This window comes from Anguilla anguilla, chromosome 17 (assembly GCF_013347855.1).
Source record: "Anguilla anguilla isolate fAngAng1 chromosome 17, fAngAng1.pri, whole genome shotgun sequence".
Taxonomy (NCBI): Eukaryota; Metazoa; Chordata; class Actinopteri; order Anguilliformes; family Anguillidae; genus Anguilla; species Anguilla anguilla.
The window spans coordinates 27,484,315-27,507,117 of NC_049217.1; the positions used below are offsets into that span (position 1 = coordinate 27,484,315).

The window sequence follows — 22,803 nt, forward strand, 5'->3', positions numbered from 1 at the left end:
CATCGTGTGCATCGCGCCTGTTTTTGAATATTCAGCCTGTTTTGTTTCCGGGCTGGCGCTGGCGCGAGCAGCCCCCGTGCCTGAACGCGACGCTTCAGGCTGTTTGCTCATCTCGGAGATCTGAACTAAACCGGAAGTATCCTAGCGGTGAGTATGCTAGCTGTAAGTATGCTAGCTGTACGCATCCGAGCGGTAAGCATCCAGGCCCTGGCGGTAGGCCCGAGGGGCGTGGCGGTGAGATGTGACCGGTAATAACTGTCATTTTCATAATCGTTTCCCTCGAGCGGGTTTAGAAGACAAAAATAAACTAACTACACTCACAGGAGCGGGTTCAGGTACACAACAAGCCCTTTGCAACAAAAAATAGAAAAAAAATAAATAAATAAAACTGGGTTTACGGTAAAGCTGGAAATCCAGAACATTCTGCCAGCTCTCTTTATAAAGAGCGTTTGTTTGAGCTATTTATGGCGTCAGGGAATCAGTGCATGTTTTTGTTTACTTTTGAATAGTTGTAAGGTGGGTGGATGACATCAGCAGTTTGACCCTGAGCTGGGGATGGTGTTGGGGTTGGGGTTTAGGGTTGACCCCCCCCTAGGCATTGTGTGTTCCCTGACGTAAATGCCTGGAATTGTTTTTTTTTTGTTTGTTTGTTTTTTTGTAATTTATGTCTTGTCTTTATTCTCCCAGGGAATTTCAGTAACCCAGGATATGCAGGAACTGCATAAAATCCTACTGTACTTATCGTCGGTGTCCTCGTTCCAATATCGTGCTTCCAGCTGGTCCCCTGATGGGCCCTGCAGTACGGAATGATGACGGACAGGTGCCAGGGGTGCAGGGTTTAGTCAGCAGGGCCTTCCCGGTAGGGCAGGGAGGGCAGGTAGGGCAGGGAGGGCAGGGAGGGCAGGGAGGGCAGGGTGGGCAGGGTGGGCAGGGAGGGCAGGGTGGGCAGGTAGGGCAGGGAGGGCAGGGTGGGCAGGGAGGGCAGGGTGGGCAGGGAGGGCAGGGAGGGCAGGGAGTCTGGGGGGGAAATGCATGGCTGCCTGCACTCTCCCAAACTGACCAAAGGAGGCTGCGGTGATTAAATGGTTCTAAATGTGATTTACTGAGCGAAAAATGTAAATAGGGAATAAAAATGTTTCGAGAAGAGGAGATACATGAGAGCTTATCAGAATCAACATGCAGGACATGATGTTAAACTGCCCCTTGTGCCAATGATGATGATTGTATTATTATTGTTATTGATGATAATAATAATCATATTATTATTATAATTATTATTATTATTTCTCTTATAATAATAATAATTTGGGATTAGGATACTCCAGCCTCCAGTGTTTTTCCATTCTAAGAATGGCCCTGAGGCAGAGACACAAGCCCATCCTTGTCCGTACGCGGTGTGTGTCTACAGCGCGTATTTATATCTTACAGGAATATCGGGAGCGAGTGAGCAGCGTTAATTACTGTGGGACTCTGAGTTCCAAGCTCCGCCCTTCCGTCTCCGCGGCGACGGGATGCTAACGGACGCGCGGCGTAATCTCAGAAAGCCGAGCAGAAGGGGATCGTATCTGGGGTCCGGAGGAGGAAGTGGGTAAAAGGGCGCAGCGGGTCTGTGGCAGTTCCGCCGCGTTCCGCCGACAGGAAGCTGGTCTTTTTGCTTTGAAGGGCCGGGAGAACAAAATAAACGCTCCGTTTAAGGAAGGCGCTGCGGGGGAAAGCACGGGGGAAATGGGCACGTCGAGAGATGAATCGACGCTTTCACATTTTGCTCAGTGAGGAATGTGCTGAACACATTTCTGCCACCCCCCCCCCCCCCCACCCCCCCGCCCCCCATTAGTTGGATCCTTATGGAAATTTTAGGAGGAAAAGGGCGGTCACGGTGACGGTCGGGGGAAAGACGAACGTGGACGCGTTTCGGTTTTCGTTGGCCTCCTGCTTATCTCTCTCCATGGTTTAATCGAATCAGTTGTTCTGAAACGGGGTCACGCACCACCTCGGGGCGGGGGGTGGGGGGCTTTAGGGGGGTGCTCGCTGGACCCGTCCCCCGAAACGAATCTTATCTGCACGTTTCCCAAGCTCCGAAGGTCCAGTCCAGCCGTAGGGGTCGTAACAGGGGTACAAAACTTTTGAGTTTCGGTAACTGGACCGCTGAGCGTCACTAGAACCGAAACAGCTGTTTCTGATCATGCATATAACTAATGACCTGGGCTTGCACACAGTAAAAAGCTCAATGCTAATGACTGCTTTTTCGCACCAGTTTGTAATCATAATCATCAGTTCTCACTGTCGATTTGGAAGAGTGATGTCACTCTTTCTCAGCAGCAGTTGGCCGTTCGGAGTTGGTCGAACCTGAGCTCAGGGATGATTAAAAGCTTCGCTGGAACTTACAAATGGGAAGATTAAAGAATTAAAGAAGGTGAAGAAAAACAAGAAAGAAGTCAAAGCCATGCGCAGCTCCGCCTGCCCTCGCCCCGCCCTCGCCCCGCTCCTGCCCCGCTCCCGCCCTGCTCCTGCCCCGCTCCCGCCCCGCTCCCGCCCCGCTCCCGGTGCAGATAAATCACACGCCTCCCGTGGCGCAGGAGAGCTTTAGATCTCTGCCGACCTCCGCGCGACCTCCGCAGAGAGACGTCCAATCACAGAGCGCTCCAGCCCCCTGTTCGCCCCGCGCCTCTTGTCTCTGGTCCCTCGTAAGCTGCGGGACGCGCACCACCCCCCGCCCCCAGCCCGGCAGATGCTCCTCAGAAGGGGCTTCATATCCGTGGCAGGGGGGGGGGCACTCGTCCCGTCCGGCAGTAACAGAAATGGACGCCACGTGTTGAACCAGCGAGCAGCGAGGCCCATAATGCCTTTCAGTGTATCTGAGGCGCATCTGTGTAAACACGCAGGACTAACGAGAGTCACTGAGCTTCCTCCACTCTTTCCCTTCAGCCGGGAGGATGCAGGCAAGGGCGATACGATGGACTTTTGGGAATTCTTTTAAAACGTTACAGAAAGAGAGAATTAGCATTTTTAGGCGCGCTCGAGGCCTAAAGCTCATAAAGATTTTTAAAAAAGCAGCCAGTCAGCATGTCTGCCTTCTGCGCTCATGTTTACATTGGCTGGTATGATCTTCAGATTTTATCCCTGACTACAGGAGACAGGCTCAGAAGAAGCACAGGCCTTTCCTCTTTGTGTCTGAGGATGACTTCTGCACACTGCTGCTAGCTGTTAATCACATTATTACATTTACTCTCAGGACCTGGGTTCAATCAACAACCAGTGTTGCCCACACACCGTGCAATTATTCCCTTTTAATTGAGTGAAAATCCCTTGTTTGAAGATGTTTGAAAAGATTTCCACCCCATACCCCCCCCCCTACTCGTTCGTCCTGAAAAGGTAAGTGTTCGGTTCAGTTCAGGCCCTCAGTTTAACTGTGTCAACCCCCCCCCCCCCCCCCCCCCCAAGCGACCACGAGCCTCTAACGCTGAGTTAGCAGGTGTGCGATTTAAACGGAGCAGAACGTGTGCGCGAAAGATGCGAAGAGATCCCGTAAAGGGCCATTGATTTAAGCAAACCGCACATAAATACTCGGGTTCGTAACTGGAAACTGCTGAAGGATGGCTCTGCTGATGCTCCGTGGCCGATAACGGGAAGTTGTGCACGATGACGGTGGCAAAATAATAATAATAATAATAATAATAATAATAATAATAATAATAAAACTAAAATGCACATTTACAATGAGAGTGATTAATGGGCATCTCATTGGATGATAATGAAAATCGGACGGAGGCAGAATTATCATTCGTGCCTTAAAGAGAGTTTTATGACCTGTGCGATTAGGGATCGGTCCACTCAGCAAGTGTTTAACTGCCACCTTACAGTACCTCAGTATTAGCTGATGAACAGTAAGGACAGCATGTCTCCAATATACACACTTTTTCTGCTACTAATACAGCAACAGGGCCTGTGTAATGTGTATAAAACGTTTTTTTGTGAGATTGTTACCTGTGAAAGGTGGGAAATGGAGGAGAGAGACAGATCTCGTCACCTTAGGAACACGCCACCACACGCGCTTACCTGGCTGTGAGCCGCACGGCTTTAGAAGGAAATTTGATGACATTTGTGTGCATATTATTTACGTGTACTTTCGTGAAATGTCTACATGTCAATAAATTGAATTTACGTGCCATTTAATTTAACTGCAGAGAGAGAGAGAGAGAGAGAGAGAGAGAGAGAGAGAGACAGACAGAAAGACAGAGAGAGAGAGAGAGAGACAGAGAGAGAGAGAGAAGGTCCATGGGAGAGGAGTTTAATTGCCGGATCAATCGATTTCCACTGTTGGGTAGATAATGTTCAGAATTGTTTGCGGTGAGGACAGCCATCCTCAGTGCAACCATTTTCACATGAGAAACATGGCCTGGAAGCCTCACTGCTGTGTTTCATCCCCGGGACAGTACAATTAAAGCCACAGCAATCTGGAAAAATTTAAATGTCTTATAACTTACCCTTCAGTATCATAAACCAGCTTTCTTGCATATTTCTTACTATTGGCATGACATATTTCAGTATATGTGTTGACAATGCTTTACAAGACATATTACAATGCACATAAACTACAGTGCAATAGTCTCTCTCTCTCTCTCTCTCTCTCTCTCTCTCTCTCTCCCCCTGTCTGAAGCATATGGTTATTTCTTTTTGACAGTAAAAATTATAATCTGACAAAATGCTGTGGTCCTCCAGGACCAGCACTTGAAAGGTAGATTTCTATTCGTTTTGTGCAATCGGGTAACATTATGGATGGAGTGTACATCTCTGTCAGTGCCTTCAAGGCTCTGCATCATCCCTGATTTGTGTTTTCTTAGGGTGTTGTTTCTTTGAGGAAAGCCAAGAGAGAATCAAAGAGAATTCAATTATTCAGAATCACTCTCGCGGTGTCTGTTACTCATAAAAGCCGTGTTCTGTCATTCCTGTCCTTTCCACTCCTCCCCCTGTTTATTCTACATTCTCTCCATCGCTTCGTACCAAAGAATTCTTGAACCATCGCTCTCTGCACCACACACACACACACACACACACTCACGCACTCTCACACACATACACACACACACAGCACTACACACACACACATACACACACACACACACACACACACACACATACACACACACACAGTACTACACACACACACACACACACACACACACAGTACTACACACACACACACACACACACACACATATACATACACACAGCACTACACACACACACACACACACACACACACACACTCACACACTCTACTGCACAATTCGGTCAGTCATTTCCTCACCAGCATCTTTTCTACAGATGTGAAGCAGCAAGTCTCCTGGTACTGAGACCAAAACCAACAGCTTAACGAGTCCAACTCCCCCCTGTCCTCTCCCCCAAGCCAAGACCACATTGGTCTTACAGTGTGTGGAATAAGCAGGGGAACCCAGAGTATTTCCTGTGTTTTTCTTTTACATGTGGCAAACCAGCCCTGTTAGGGAGATATTTGGGCCTTCAGAAATCTGGGGCACAGTGCAGGTCGTATTACCCTCATCTCAACTTCATCACCACGGCTCATACCAACCTTGTTTGCCTATGGTCTTTATCAGTGGAAAAAATGTGCTCGTTTCCTATCTAAACTCATTCCGAAACTCGGTGAATACATTTTATTGTTATGTTGAAGCCTGATATTATCTTGCTATGGCTGATGGAACGTCAAGGACCACGATGGAAATAAGTCCAGGACTTTTTCGTGTTATCCTTGACAATTTCTTCACATGCAAGTCTTTTGATACATGTGTTTTAATTTTGTAAAAATTAACTAAACTAAGCTAAACTAAAATGGGCAGATTTAATGTACAGTGCTTAATTAAAGAGTGGCTGTTGGTCTTTGGTCATCTGAGACAACACTAGTTTTATGCTAGTTTTAATAGATGCACCCAGTACAACCCAAAAACAAGTGCTGGGCCAGACTCAGCTAGTAAAACCCTAATCGGCCTCCTGCAATTAAGTGGGGAAAAGACTGAGCTCTTTCATGGCCTGTGCATGGTGACAGAATCTTTCAGCAGCTTCAGATGTGACGGGTTCTGAAATTATGAAAGTTATGATTTTTGGCTCGACCCGAGCGTGGTTTCCTTCAATATGCGCCTCTGTTCGAAACCCGAGCTCCATTCATGAATGAATTAGCGCAGTCACACAGTCATCCCTGTACACCAATTTCAGAGGGTCTCCGCAAGCAGTCTCAGGGTTTAGATAAAACTGGATCCACGTCAAAACCAACAGCACACGAGCGTCTGGCCTCGGAGAGCACTCGTGAGCGTTAATCAGGTTTTTTTTTTCTTTCTTTCTTTTTTTTTTTAGCGTGCTCAGTATTTATGCTTCATGTCTTTGTCCAAAAAAGGACACAAAAAACAACGGCGAATGCAGTCACGAACAAGAGATAAAGTGGAAATTCAACACATCAGACACTGAAATATGTTAATATAAATATACGGCCCCTGGGGTAGCGCTCCTACTCTGCGGAGCCACCAGTAAAACAAGCTCACTTTTTTACACCGCGATCGTTTTAAAATTCCTCTGGAGGCTCCAGCTTCATAATGCAGGTGTTTGGGCCAAAGGACTGCTGCTTTTCACTGTTATAAATGAGGACAGACAGGACAGCGTCACGCAGGAAGGCACGCGTGACTCATCCCCAGCTCCTACACAATGACCAGTATATTTATTATCATTTTTCTTACCTGGTTTATTGCAGTCAAACAGCTGGAAAGTCATACAAGCTTAGCTTTCCAGAAAGTAAAAAAAAAAAAAAAAAAAGAATCCTTAAAAAAAAAAACAGAAGTTCTATTTGTTTGGTATTTCTTTTTCATTGAGGGGAGAGGACAGGAGAGGAGAGGAGGGAAAAGAAGAGAGGGATGATGAGGGGAGAGAGAAGAGAGGAGAAGACAGGAGAGGAGAGAGAAGAGGTGAGGATGGGAGAGGAGGGGAGAGGAGAGGAGTGGAGGGGAGAGGAGGGAAGGGGAAGGATCAATGTCTGGTGTTAACCACAGGTATGAGAGACACTTGGAGGCAGCTTGGATTCCACTTGACCTGTTGGTGGGATGAGAGAACGTCAATCACAGTTCGCTGCTGTCATATTCTCGGCTGTCTGCACCTCGTTAAAACTTTGGGATGAAGTCGGCTCTGAGTTATCAAGAGGTGGGAACGCAACGTGTGGCACAACAATATCTATGTCAGCTCTCCGAGCCAAACGGCGAATGAAAGAGTCCCGCTACTAGGGACCGGGTCCTGAATCCAGGGAGGGGCTTCGCCTTATAAAGCGTCCACGTGCGCTCACTAATGCTAATATTTAATAAGCACTCATTACATTACATTTCTTTGGCAGACGCTTTTATCCAAAGCGACGTACAATAAGTGCATACCAAAGGTCATTGGAACAACTACAAAACACACATCCGATAAGGTATAATAATCATTTTGTACTGTTATTCATTGCCATGAATATCAACAGTGATCACAGATTAATCTAAACGCAGTATATTGTTACTGAAAGAAACAAAACATTTCTGCAATATGCACTTATTTATTTCTTAAAGGGCAATGCATCAAAGGCAAGTGGACCTGACAGGTGTTATTCACTAAATTCCTTTGTGTCTGTCCGTCTGTGTCATGCAGACCTCGAGTTCTGGAAGTGGAACTTCTGAGCTCCGGTGAATTTATGTCTGCTAGCCCGCAGAAATATTCCATCTGGGCGGTAAATCAAGAAACAAGCGTCTCTTTTTGAAAGCCAGTCCGGCTCGTGGAAACGCAGCTGTTCTCCTAACGTGAACAATGCGCGCGGTTTCAGAGAAAATGTTTTTTTCCATTCTTTCAGTCACGCGCGTGTGTCCTCTGTGCGTGAAACACCGGATGTACATGCTCACGGTATGTAGCTGTGAAAAACAGGACCGATTTACATGCGTATTTCTTCATTATGCTTCTTCGTCCGGTTCTACTGTTCACGGTCCAAAGAGAACACTGCATTTTCTGTCTTTCCAGATGTTTGATTCTGTGTTTATTCAATAGAATTAGAAAGTTCTAATGAAAATGTGGTGAAATACTGATACAATTCAAGCGAAATACTTTGTTCTCCCATCATATCACCGAAATGTATTCACGCGGTGGGAAAATTAGTCATACAAAACAAAACAAAACTCAACAAAGAAAGTTAATGCCGCCAATGTTTAATCCATGTTGTTGTTCTTCAATTATGTTTCTCTGGCGTTCTTTGCAAGATCATGTGGCCAATTGCAATATGAGTTTAGTGCATTTCTACAGTTCTGAATTCCCAATTTTATGAACTAGCTGGCAAAGAAAGAAAGATTCTAATCACTGGAGGTGTTCCTTTTAAATACTTTTCCAATGCTTGCACTTGGAAAAGCTCAAAGCCCAGCAGGCAGACTATTGGCAAGGAGCAAACTAGTGTTTTTTTATTATTTTTAATTTACATTACATTACATTGCAGGCATTTAGCAGACGCTTTTATCCAGAATGGCTTACGCAACGTTTTTTTTTACATAGCATTTACATTGCTCCCATCCATTGCATCCATTAATCGAACCTGTGACCTTCACATTGCAAGACTAGCTCCTTACTCATTATACTACACTGCCCCCCCCTTCCCCCCCCCCCCCCCCCCCCCCCCCGCCCCATTTTTTTAAAGTTGATTTTGGTTGAGAGAGGGTTATGGTTGGGAGAGAATGAAAACCATAGCCTTAATGTTGGAGGACCCTGAGGTTGCGCAGGCCAAAATGCAGTCTCTAGTTCAGTTAACGAGGGGAACGAAGGGGGAAATGGGCTCTGGGTGGAAAATACCGTCCCGCTCCAAGAACTCAACTTGTGGTCTTTTTGGCCCAACCCAAGAGAGCACGGGAGCGAGTGCAGTTTCAGGGAGTCTGTGGCACAGCACCCCAGTCCCGCAATGGTTCTGTCTCACTTTTCACTGTTTGTAATTTACCCAAGAGAGCCCCCTCCATGACCTGAGCATGGTTCCAATGCGGCAGATTCTTTTGCTGACGGCCGCTGCTGTTTGACTGTCCCCCCGAGTGCTGCCATCAGATCTTGATAAACTCCACCTGCGGGCTTTTCCTGGAAACATATCCTCAACCGATCAAAGGTACATATGAAGCTGCGCTTCAGCTCCGAGCGCCTCCAGTAAGCGTGATGCGGGTCATCTGGAGGTTTGGGTTCCCAGAGGATTGTGGGTCACGGTGTGTACTCTCCATCCCACCCACCCACCAGACTTATTTGAGGAGCCATTTACAGGCCGGGCAGGTGTGTTTGCGCGGTCGCGGCCGTGTTTGCGTTTTTCTCTCGATCATCGGACGTCCTCCCTCTACCCTCGCCGTGTAAATAAAGCGCTGTGTGTCGAGGAGCCGCCATCTGTGTCCACGTCTATGACAGCATTTAGCGCGGGGCGGCAGAGAAAAAAGTGCGTTCGTTCCTTTTTAATTTCTCAGCATCTTCAGAAAGCCGAACGCTTTCGACGAGAATGTTTTCGCGGAGCGGCGAGCTCTCTGCCGGCTCCTCCCGTCCATGAACGGGGGGCGGCGGCGGCCAATGGCTGCCGGGCGGCGTTGATCTTAGCTCGAGTCCAGGCTCCGCACTTTTTTATTTGCCTGAACGAGAAACGCCCCCTGGTTCCACAGTCCTGGACGTCCTGCTCGGTATTTTAACGTAGGGGAAGCCGCTTCCCTGCTGCTCACTGTGGCTGATTCATCACCGCGAACGCTCCTCCCCTTTATGACTTCATTCCAGCAGCTGACAGCACAATGAAATAACGGGTTAATTCAACTATCAATGAAGCATATGCTAGTCCAATAGAAATCACATGTCCTCTATTAAAATAAAAAGTACTCTACCAGACTCAATTTGTACGACACGTTACTTGAAGGTGAAACACTTTTAGGTATTTTATGGTGATTGAGGTTGGTGGAGGGCAAACTGTCCCAGTCAGGATGAGATACCACTTGCTCTCACTCCTATTTATATGTTCACATTATTCATAGTTTGAAGTGTTCAATGCGATTAAAACTTTTCCCACTGTAGTCTCAAAAGCAAGCTGAGCGTAATTATTCCCAGACGTGCGTCCCCTTGTTCCTCCCTTACGTTTTGGGTGAGTCCCATCACTGCACGCCCACTGAGACCACAGAATGACCACAGAAAGGTGCTTAGTAGCATGCACGTCCACTGAGACCACAGAAAGGTGCTTAGTAGTGTGCACGTCCACTGAGACCACAGAAAGGTGCTTAGTAGTGTGCACGTCCGCTGAGACCACAGAAAGGTGCTTAGTAGCATGCAAGTCCACTGAGACCACAGAAAGGTGCTTAGTAGCATACACGTCCACTGAGATCACAAGGCGCTTAGTACTGGTCGATCTTTAAGAGGAGGGGTTAGGCAGGGACGTCCTGCTGCCTGAGATATATGTTGATCACTATCAAATTTTATGGAAATGAAATCCCTTCATGAGAAGTGTCGACCTTTGAGTTTGAGCTCTGAGTTTCATTTACCGGAGCACGGTGAATTCTGGCCTGTGCTCCTTCTCATTGTAAACATGAACTGAGCTGGGTCCCAACAGTCACGATTGCTTTTGAGATTTCGTTCACGTTTGCATTTGTTTGCAGGAAGCCTTCAGGCGTGGAGCTCTCCACTTTCCTCTCGCAAGCCTTTTGAATCATCTGAAGAAGCCTTATCAGCAGCGCAAGCCCTGTCATCTCAGGAAGGCGAGGTAGAACAGTCATGACCCGCCTATTTTCCCTCAGGTGTGTGTGGAATGAAACAATAGAATCATCAGTTGCTTCTTAAAGGTACAGTAAACATTGTTCACGACTGGACTCTCCCATTGCAGAATCATTTGAGGTGAGCCTTTTATATAACCTGATTTTAAACAATGGAGCGTTTGTCATACGTGGTCATCAAGCCCACACACAAACGTGCTTGTCACACACACACACACACACACACACACACACACTCACGCTACAGAAAATCAGAGGCCCATCTGTGGCTACAAGGTCACACCTTGGAAAATTTAAACTACAAGCAGATGTACTTCGCATCCGAGCTAAGCAGCTGCTTCTCACACTGTACACTGGTGAAATTCAGCAGCATCAGGGGAAGGTTGAGAGGGAGGGCTGCAAAACAAAACTCAGTCCATAGCCACTGCATTAGTGTCATTTGTCGCATGGGGCGACATAGCTCAGGAGGTAAGAGCGGTTGTCTGGCAGTCGGAGGGTTGCCAGTTCGATCCCCTGCCCTGGGCGTGTCAAAGTGTCCCTGAGCAAGAAACCTAACTCCTAATTGCTCCCAATGAGCTGATTGGCACCTTGCACGGCAGCCTTTAGCTGTTGGTATGGGCGAATGAGAGGCATCAATTGTAAAGCGCTATATGAATGCAGTCCATTTTACAAGTAAGAGTTGGTCTTGCTGCCATTACGATGACCCAGGGCTTTTGGCAGTTCAGTTTTCTTACAGCTGCAATTTTCTGGAGAAATTGGTGTTTTCATAAAGGACTGGAAGTGGCAGCTGGGAAATTAATGGGCGAGAAATCTCAGGAAAAAAAAACAGTTTCTACATTGGAAGTCCTAGATAAGGGAGCTTCTGATTGATGACAGTTGTTCGGGGAAACGAGTGGTGGTGGCTGATAAGCTACTAATTGACAAATAGGAGAAATGAAGCTATATTAGAGACGGAACTATTTAATATATATTTATATATGATATATATATAGACCTCAGGTTACGTTTGATCATATATCATAGCTTCTAACCTGCCAGTGACTGATTGAATGCTCCTCTTGAGCAGCAGAGCGTTTGGTATGCTGGCATGTATGGCTGTACTAAAACCCAGGGACTTCGCTTTGATGGTGAGGTATTCTGACCAGCAACAGTCAGAACAAGCACAGACCCCGTCCTTATTCTAGTGTGCTCTACCCATTAAAATATGAAATCCGTGTTAATGCCTATATGAGCAAGTCTGACTGGAAAATAAGAAAGAAAAAACAATGCTTCATTCAAGAATTATTTGGTTCAGAGATCAAGCATAATTCATTATTCTGGCCAAAGTCTTTTCTTTTTTTAGCAATGTTACATAACATAACATAACAATGACGAGAACAGGCCATTCAGCCCAACAATGCTCGCCATTTTCCTGACTAAATTAGTGCTCTGATTACTTACAGACTATATAGTATCTAACACCGTATCAAGCCTAATCTCGAAAATCCCCATTGACTACTCTCTGCGTGAAAAAAAATCTTCCTAATGTCTGTACGGAATTTACCATTTGCTAATTTCAATTCCCCTCGTTGCATTGCGTTGCATGTGTATGGCAGATCTCCAAAAGCGGGAGAGTAGGCTAAAATGTGTAGTTTTGGTAATCTCACGGGATTGGACTACTTTTAAACTTTTAACTTCATTTCTGAAAGTACGAGTTACTAGGATGCACAGGGCCTGAGGGTTCATTACTTTTAACCTTTTTACACTTCCATCATCGCCGTAAAACCACCGCACTCTCCAATAAAAGCAAATAGAAGTCTACAGAAAGCACTGCGCACGCGTAAACGCTTTGCAGCCAGGTCGTTAACATTCTTGGCAATTATGCATTCTAAGTAATCCCCGCCGAAGCACTCGTCTTCGGCTCCTCAGTCTCATCACCAGTAGCATGGCAGCACTCAAGTATGTAAATACACGCGCGCTCACAGAGCAGCCTGCGGAAACGCCAACAGGCTGTACTCTATAAATGGGGGTGTGCTCTGAATCCCGGGATACAGTCCTTTCTGCTGTGAGGGACGTGCTCGCGCTCTTTCTCTTTCATAAACTGTTCAGGAGAGCGACTGGAGAAGATCTGTCCGTATCATTTGCGAATTAGGCTAGCCTACTATATAGGATGTTAACTTGAAGAATGGAAGGTGGTGACGTCTACGTCTTCGAGTTAAATACTTAAAAGGAGACAATAACTTTTTACCTGGTTTCATCGCGATGAGGGTCTTTGTTTCACATAGTTGATAATATTGGCCATATCTGGATTATCTGAGACAGTTCTGGTCACTGGATTTTTCTCGAAGGAAAGTTTAAAGAATTCAAGAATTTGAAATGCTCTTAAATGAGCTATGATGGGCACTTCAAGATCTCAAAGGAATCCTGAACGGTAGGTAAATCAATCATTTTAATTTCTACTTAATTTATAAATGAACGGTTGTAAAAACGCATAGCTTCAATTAATAGGCTTTGTTTTTTATCACAACACGAAATGATTCGGGCCAATTATTTTAGTATATTAATTAATTCTACCACACTTAAATCGTTTTTTAGGACAATGTCTGTAATTAAAGATGAAAGTGAAAACGAAGCGTTCCTTATTATTTTTATTACTATTGTTGTTGTTGTTGCTGCTGTTGTTGTTATGTAGTTGGATTTGTATTTTAGGACGAAATATTATTATTCATAATATTATTATTATTATCATTATTATTATTATCATTATTATTATTAATAATAATAATAATAATAATAATAATAATAATAATAATAATAATAATAATTACAACATACAATATTATACTATTCATTTAGCCAATACTTTGTCCTTTGAATTACGTAATTATAATGAGCCTTCATTTGGCAACGTTTGTATTTAGAAGTGTTTCATTTAAGTATTACTTTTCCCAGACTGTGGTTACCAACTGAAACGTGTTACAGATTGCAGGTGTTTTTTTAATTTATTTATTTGTGAAATTTCAGCGAGCAATCCACAACAAATCAGAATTGATGTTCTTGATATGACAAAGAAACAATATTGGTAAAACAACGGTTTGATAAGCCCTGGGATCCGCTTTCAAAACTAAAAACTGTGGGCCTGATTGTTCCTCATTCCGTTAATGATAAGCATCTGTCAGTTTATACATGAAACATCGTCACGGGAAAGTGATGCCAGGGTCAGGATTTTTCCGGGTCCCGGGACGTTGGCCGTTGAGAAAACAGCGTTGAATGTGTCAGAGCGAGACAAGCTCTCAGTGTAAGTAATAAGGCCTATTGATAGACTGTGTGAGCGCAAGCTGAACTGTACAATCACGGCACACTCGAATAATTAAACATGTAAGAAATGACAATAAAATAGCGAGATGAGAAGATTAAAAAATAGTTTAAGTTATTTTGTTTATGTCGGATAATGTCTTGAATGATCCAGTCACAGCGTTTGGCTTAATTCTCGGGGCTCTTAATAGGCTATAATATCAGAGATTGGGCTACTGGGGTGTAGATTACCCCCACAGCAGCGCAGACGGTGATAGTGTAGCAAAAGGGGCTCCTCAGATTTTTGCGAAATGCTCTCTTTAGGTCTCACAGGTGAGAAAAAAAAATCCAAAAATGTGGGACTTCCCACCATTGATCCCTTGTAGTTACAAGAAAATCTGCTGCTTCCACAATTAGGCTACAGATAGTGACCAGAGAAGATCCGGGCACATCGGGTTCGTTGCTGGAACATGGCTATCCCGTGTTACGCAATACCTCGTGTTTTATATAAGGTGTTGCTTAGTGTTGGGACTACAGGTGGCGGAGAATCGAACGATCTTGTACGCGGCAAGCCTTGTGAATTTATAGCCATATTCCAAATTTTCTACCTGAAGAGTAACATTAAAGTAACGCCCGGTGTGCCTGTCCTCGCCGAATGCATGGCATGCGCGAGATAACGCGCCTGTCAGGCCAGCACCGCGCTCCTGCTTGCGTGACGGACGTTCGTGCTGTTGGGGGAATTCATTAAGCCCTAATCTGTTTTATTTTCAAAGGAAGGAAAACAAAGAAACAAACAAAAGAGAATCTGTGATACTTAAAGTACAATGAAAATCTACTGGAATTGGGTCTTTTCAGTATACATTTCTGGACAAATAATTGTATTTACAGTAGGAGGGATAACAGTCCTCTCCAGACAGCATTTTCAAACGGAAAAACGGTAACTGTCATTTAAGAGGAGCCTGCATATTTATGTGTGCTACTGTGTATTATCCCCGTGTTTATCTTTAAAGGCCCACACAGTGTATCCCCTTGGTGCCATTGCTGTTAATGTCATGTAAGTGCTCAAAGAGGAAAAGGTTGTGCTTGCTCAGTAAATATGGATTCTGGGAGCCAAGGTTGGAGACAAATGTATCTTTGTGATCCTGTCAACAGATGTGAAACCCTTAAAAACATTCTTTAACAATTAAGCGTTTTAGTGTCCATTTGTTTTAAGAGTCCTCTGATTTAGGGATAGAATGAGGGTTTATTAACATCACTGCCATGGACAAGATCACTGTGGAGGAGACCTGGGCTAGATTCAACCAACACTTGTCCTTATTTTTTTAATTTAAATTACAATCCAGGTGTCATCATTTCTTTCCACACAAACAGTTTGGTGAGCTGGGTCTTGTTGATCACTGGACTTTCCAAACTGTGTGTTGGGAAGCAGAAACAAAAAAAAAAAAAAAAGATGCATTTAACGGTGCGCTGAAGTAATTTGGGTTTTGCGCATGTCTGCACATCTGCGGCCTAACACTTCTGTTCTCTGCGCTGATTTGCAGCGACCTCCTCCGCACCACCTGTCCACGCCTCGCCGTCTGAGCCCCGCCCCCCCTGTGATGTTGGCCGTGCACCACTCTAATGTCTCAGGCCCCGCCCCCCTCGCCCCCTCCTCCAATCAGAGCCAGGGAGCCGCGGGGGGCGTGGCGGCGGTGGCCTGGACGGCGGACAACCGCACGGCGACGAGCAGGTCCGCCCCTGGCAACCCCGCGGCGCCCGGGCTCTCCATGACGCTGGGCATCCTGTCCAACATTGTGGCGCTGGCCATCCTGGCCAAGGCCTACGCCCGCCAGCGCCGCCGCTCCAAGGCCACCTTCCTCATCTTCGCCAGCTCCCTGGTGGCCACCGACTTCGCCGGGCACGTGATCCCCGGCGCCCTGGTCCTGAGGCTGTACGTGGCGGCGGCGACGGGTTCGGGTTCGGGGGCGGGGCCCGGCTCCGGGACCCCGCCCCCCCGCCGCTCAGGACTCCACGGACGCCACGTGCCAGTTCCTGGGCGGGTGCATGGTGTTCTTCGGCCTGTGCCCGCTCTTCCTGGGCTGCGCCATGGCGGCGGAGCGCTGCCTGGGCGTGACGCGCCCGCTGCTCCACGCCTCGCTGGTCACCACCGCCCGCGCCAAGCTGGCGCTCTCGCTCATCATGCTGGCGGCGCTGTCCGTGGCGCTGCTGCCCTACTTCAGCCTGGGCGCCTACACCTACCAGTTCCCGCGCACGTGGTGCTTCATCCGGGTGCTGGGCCGCACGGGGCCCGAGGACGTGGCCTTCGTCCTGCTCTTCTCCGGCCTGGGCCTGGCCTCCCTGGCCGTGGCGCTGGTCTGCAACACGGTGAGCGGCCTGGCGCTGGTGCTGGCCCGGCTGCGCCGCAGGACCTGCGGCCGACGACGCTCCGCCAAGTCCCACGACATCGAGATGGTGGTGCAGCTGGTGGGCATCATGGTCACCTCCTGCATCTGCTGGAGCCCCCTGCTGGTGAGTCGCGGTCACGCGAGATTCTGTGGCAGGCGCGTACAGCTTCCGTCCTGGAGAAGTGCAGGGTCTGCTGGGTAATGTAGTTACTCGGCAGCTGAATGATCCGTTAAATTGGTTGATTATGCAGTTAGCTCACCTCTGCTGGTTTCTTCGGTGTGAAATTTTCTGTAGATTTTTGGGTGGAAACGAAGAAACTAGCAGACCCCGCAGCTCCCCAGGACCAGGGCTTACGACCCGGTTCTAAAGACTCACCAGATACTCAGTTTATGCATTCTCTCTGTCCTGTCCTCTTGGTTCTTGAAGTACGGGAGGCTTCTGATGCTGTTTCACAGTATAGCATGTCCCTGCCTGAGAGTGATTGTACGAGGTCACTGTGCTGTTTAATGTATTTACAAAAGGCGGATCAGATCGGATTGCTTCGGCTTCGCTGGCACGCGGACAGAGCTCTCAGTGTTCGGAACGTCCTGCCGCCGTCCTCGCCCGTTCACTCGGCGACGCCACCGCCTCTACCTCAATTACCTCCGCCGGGGGACCGGCGCAGCGTCGCTATCTGTTTACAACGACCGGCTTGCTTCCTGTTGCAATCTGGGTAAAAGCGCCCCGCTCGAGGGTGTATCAGATAGTGTCTCGCTGTTACGAATGGAAATACCCTTCAGTGTTGCAATAACAAAGAGGGTGGAACGGTTCGTAACATTAAACCACCACAACCAATCTACACAATAACGCAACCAACGCGCAGATGTTTAAAGAGAGAAAATTATTATTTATTATATACAACTTAATGATTTCCTATAAACTGAAAGTGTCAACCTAGCTAAAATGTCCGTGACACAAAGGCTATTTAATTGAGCCTTAGCAGTAGCAGACGAAAAGATGGCTCTCTTGTGATGACGGCGTCCAGCTGTTATATAGGCCCGCATCTTCTTCTAACCGTTGCTCCGCAACGGTCGCCGGCGTCCTTAGCTACGGCCGCATCTGGTCCGGTCTCCGAGCGACGACACCGGCATCCTCGTCACCGCGCATCCTCCTAGTCAGGTCACCCGGCAACAGGATACATGTTTATCACCACCTGTATAGGGGAACACAAACAACCAGCAATGCCCAGCCAAAAACACAGAAAAGTAACATCCCTTAATAATAATAATGTTCTAAATAATACACAGGGATGTAACACCCGCCGAGACCTTAAGCCTGCAGTCCCTTGGCCACGCGTCGGTTTCCCCTTTTCCCCGTCTGAAAGAGCAGCGCAAGGCGGCAGTGCGATGCTCGTTTAGCACAACGGCTAATGTTCACATTTACGCGTTTAAATGAGAGAGAGCGAGATGCGCTGTCTCAGGGTAGCGCTAGCTTGGGGCAGTAGCGAGACGACCGCGGCGCTTCGAGAGTCATAATTCACCCTAGTTGCTGTGAGAATGTTTTGATACGCACGGGGCCACCCGATGAACAGATTTTCGAACATGAAGGGGGAAAGAGTGCGTTGTTCGGCCAACCAAAATAAATCGAGAATTTTTAGCTTCAGGTCACCGAGGATTTCCACTCTTTTTCTCCCCGCATGCCAGGGTTAATGGCTTTTAAATGTCGTTTTTAAAAGTCACATTTTCCCATATGTTCTCTGTTATAGACGCTGTCTGTGTCATAGCTTGACCTTGAAGTTTTACGGCGCACTTGGGAGAAACGCTGAATTCCTGCCAGTCGGCGCTTGCCAGCGCGCTGGGTCTGAACCCTGCTTTATGCCCAGGCTGGCATCGGGCTCCTTGTTATCTCCGTAGTTTATCCTGCGGCTGTTTGCAGAAGGAGGGGAAATGTCCTTTCGCTGTCCGTACTGAAGAGTGTAAAACCTAACATGGCCGGTTGATAATAGACCTCATAATGTCTTTCACACCGAGGGGTGCTGTTAGGCACATACCTTAAAAGCAGGTCAGATCGGCAGGGAGGTGCTTGGCCACGAAGAGACTTATAAACTAAAATAATTTTTAAAAAATAAATCGTAAAACGAATAGACAGCCAATGAAGGGCTTTTAAAACGGGGGTTATGAATGGCATTGTTAGTTTAGCTCTAAAGAAAATGTTCTTTGTTACCAAATAGTAAATATGTTGACCAACTGGGGAATTAACATGGGTTTTGGTACTTTTATAACATGAGAGGTTTTGTTGATGTATAAAGATATTTAAAAACATGTGCAATTCTCAACATTTAATCTCAATAAATTGTAAGGACTTGAATGATGGGGGTAGAGGAAATTTACGGTGTCAATTAATTGTTAGAACGTGCATAGGCGTTTACCATTGAAGTATTTTCCATATTTTAAAACTGTTTATTTGGCTTAAGAATACCATTATAATAGGGAACAGACTTGCGGTAAGCACGACCTTAACAGGGACCTGCTCTATGCTGTCACCTTCGCTTCTCCTCACCACTGAACTAACAGCATGAATCACAATCTAGCAATCTAAGGATGTGAGACATACTGTAGCATTACTACATGCAAATGGAATGAGATTAGCTGTTGATTCCCGTTATTCCTGCAGGAATTCCCTTAATCTGTTTCATCAAAAACTGCGGCGGAGGAAAAGTTATTTATGTAGGCCTCCTACAATATGTAAATAAAAAAAGAATCTGTAGTTCATCCAGTTTTTGTATTGTATTTATATATAATTTGCAGCTTTTTCATATTTCACTGACAGTTCCTAAATAACAGAGAAATAAATCATTGGAAAGAAAGCTGTTTGGATGCACGGCATGTGTACTAAGTCGATGATTTATTAAAAGCAGATTTACAGACAAATACGGTACGGAGTTAAGCCACAGCCAACCACAGCCAACGGCTACCTCAGTTTTCATGAATTTGGAATTCGGAATGCTTTGTTGTTAACCCATTTGGAGACGATCCTGATGGAGTTCTGTGATTGGGAAGAGTGATCCAGGGTGACTTGTCATGATTATTTACATTTTATGCACTTGCAAAACTGCATGAAACATGCTGTATGAATGAAGAGGATTCATTTGTTTGTTTGTTTGTTTGTTTGTTTGTTTGTTTTGTCTGGTGTGTGGTCTACAGACCTTTGGCCTGATGTCGGTGATGCAGTCCTACAGAGGCTCACTGGGGGATGACCTGCCCACCTACGAGAAGCTGATGGTGATGGGTGTGCGCTTGGCCTCTTGGAACCAGATCCTGGACCCGTGGGTGTACATCCTCCTGCGCCGGGCCGTCCTGAGGAAGATCTACCTCATCACCAAGCGCCAGACGGCCCTGACGGGGAGCACCTTCCGCCGGTGGGAGGTCGGCTCCTTCCAGAGCTCGGAGAAGAACGCCGTCAACCGGTTATGAGGTCACACACTCTGCCTGACTTTGGCCTGACCTTGGCCTGTCTCCGGCCTGACCCTGGCCTGACCTTGGCCTGTCTCCGGCCTTACCCTGGCATGACCTTGGCCTGTCCCTGGCCTGACCCTGGCCTTGCCCTGGCATGACCTTGGCCTGACCTTGGCATGACCCTGGCCTGACCCCGGGTTACTCAGAAGAGTGGAGGACAGAGAGGGAGGGCCGGAATTTTGTTTGGCCTTCCAGAGACATCAGTGTCCTCCGTAGCCAGGCAGTTTTCCGACTCCGCCCAGCCACCATCGCCATGGAAATCAGGAGGGGTCCGTTCCAGAAATGGCGGAATGATTCCTCTCTCACAAACGGGCGCACCCTTCAACAAATCTGGGATCTGTAAAGTTATCGCCTTGACTCTGACTGCCCTGCCATCTTTCCACCCGCTGATGCTTTTGGATCCCGAATTCCCCATTTCTTGCGAACCCAAGTGTTTTCTGCCGTTAGGAAATGGTTTGTACGGTGGAATTTTGCTGACCAGTCGAGGGGAAGTGGCTCAAGTTTGGGGGTCAGTGAGGGGGTCCCAATCAGTCCCCTTCAGATGAACAAGTTCCCCCATCTTTCTCAGACGAAAAGAAGAGCCAGTATAATAAATAACTGATCACAGGTCACAGAAATGAAGTGTGGCAGCCCTTTGGAATCTTCCAGCTTTAGTCATATGGGGTATTATTGCATGTGGCCAATTCTACCAGGATTGTGCGTTGCATCCATGGACTTCATCCCTTGAACCAACATGAATCGAACAACCTCGACAGACTCTACGGCAGTTTGTTTACTCTTTTTTTTTTTATGAGCCTGTGCTTCAGTGTTAAAATGTCATGGATTTCTTTTTGCTTGTAAAGCTTGTAAAATAATGTATTCTAAACCATGTTCTGTTTGTTTGTTTTTTTGTTATTCATCCCGTAACCTTCTCTAAAGCGGAAGGAATGAAAGGACTGTGCCTGTACCCATTTTTCCTGTGTGGACACAGGACTTACTGTGTTGTGTAAAGTACGATGTGTGTATTTATTTTCTATGTTTTCTCTTTTTTCCCCAATTATCTGGGGACATGAAATGAAGCTAAGCGATGTTAAAATACGTTGAATGTGGCCGCCTCAAAATGTAAAAACGTTTGTCATTGGCTTTTCTCCCCTCTTCCATTGAAATTCTCTGAAATGAAAAGACAGACTAGGTTTCCTTTTGCATGCTTTCAGTTGCAGCAAACCTCAACCGTGGAAAGAGCGCAGGGGCCAAGTATCACACTGTAAGTAGCTAGGATGTGGCAAATAGATCAGAACCTCGGGAAATAGCTTCTGACGAGAGGAAACGTGGCCAGAAAGGTGCTATAATACCATGTGTTTGCATAACTAGAACTCTGCGTCTACTTTAATTTTAACCATGGGAACGAAAGGACCTGCCAAGCATGCTGACTTTCTGTCAATACCAGCTTGTAATGGTGCGGTAATTGCTGTAAATGGTTGGGGTAAATTAACCACAGTTCGGTTCCCTTTCCAAGGTACTGTGCCCAGTGTGCACCATAGTACTGAACACAGTATTGTCAAGCACAGAGCTGGCCTGTACAAAATCCATTAGGAACAGACTCCCCACAGAACAGACCTGGGTCAAATACATATTTGTTTTGGATTCAAATACTTTTCTACACTGTACTGATCTTGTCTGGTGTATTGGAACCAAGGAAATACTCTCAAAAAGCGCAAACTCCGCCTTCTGGTCATATTGGCAGGCTCAGTTCACACCAGGCAAGACGAATAGAGCACAGAAAAGTATTTGAATCCAGAACAAATACGTATTTGACCCGTATTTGATTTGGCTTGAACAAGTGGGAAACAAACGGCTGCAGATCGCTGACAGGTGAATGTAAAATGTGGAGTGTGCCAGGAACAGACTGCATGTTACGTGTGGTTCCTTTGCTACATGATGCTAATGACATTTGAAAGGAGCTGCGGTTAAAAGATAAGCACATGTGGTGCGCTCACACGGCAGGCTAATGACAGTAAATGTGTGACTTGCATAAATGATAATGCTATAGACGTACCCTCCTGTGTGGTACAGGAAGTGGTTCCAGTCTTGCTGGGCATACTGAAGTAAATGATCAATGTGACTGTTGAATGGAAAATAAACATCTCACTGAAGTCTGGTGCAAGGCTGAACTTATTCAGCACCCGTCACTCTTTCTCATACACACACAAACACACACACACAAACACACGCACACACACACACACAAATACACACACACAAACACACGCACACACACACACACATACACACACACACAAACACACAAACAAAAACACACGCACACACACAGACACGCACACGTAGTGGCTATAGAAGTACAGCCTTACATAAAATGTAATACATTAAATCAGATGTTTCCCACTTTTACACAGTATCATAGAATATCAAAGTGAAAATAATTCTCAAAATTTCTTAAAACAAGATAAAAATAAAAATCTGTGATAACTGGGTTGCATAAGTATACACACCCCTTATAATAGTAATTGTAAATTAGCTCAAATATAACGAAACCCCTAAAGCATACACCAAGCTAATTGGCCCCCACCTGTGTCCAATTACAGGAATTCTGATTAATTTAGAATGAAATCAGATGTTTCTGTAGGCTTACTACGCTGGGTAGTGCATTACATAAAGAAAACTAACAAACAAGTAAAGAACAAACCATGAGGAACAAGGAGCCTTCAAAAAAAACTCAAGAGATAAAGTTGTGGACATACACAAAGTGAGGAGATGGATATAAAATGGTATCAAAGGACTTGAGTATCCGTTAAAACACAATCAAGACTACCATTAAGAAATGGAAAGCGTATGGCACCACCAAGACCGTGCCTAGATCAAGCCCTTCCTACAAA

General features: G+C 46.2%; 1 protein-coding gene across 1 annotated transcript; it reads left to right on the forward strand.

Moving 5' to 3' along the window:
• The first annotated feature begins 12,763 nt into the window (after positions 1-12,763).
• ptger1b (prostaglandin E receptor 1b (subtype EP1)) lies at positions 12,764-22,063 on the forward strand. The gene is given in 4 exon segments (XM_035397125.1): positions 12,764-13,192; positions 15,593-16,006; positions 16,008-16,559; positions 19,619-22,063. Coding segments are annotated over 3 exon segments (1,179 nt in total). The 5' UTR covers positions 12,764-13,192; positions 15,593-15,649; the 3' UTR covers positions 19,889-22,063.
• Positions 22,064-22,803: the final 740 nt, after the last annotated feature.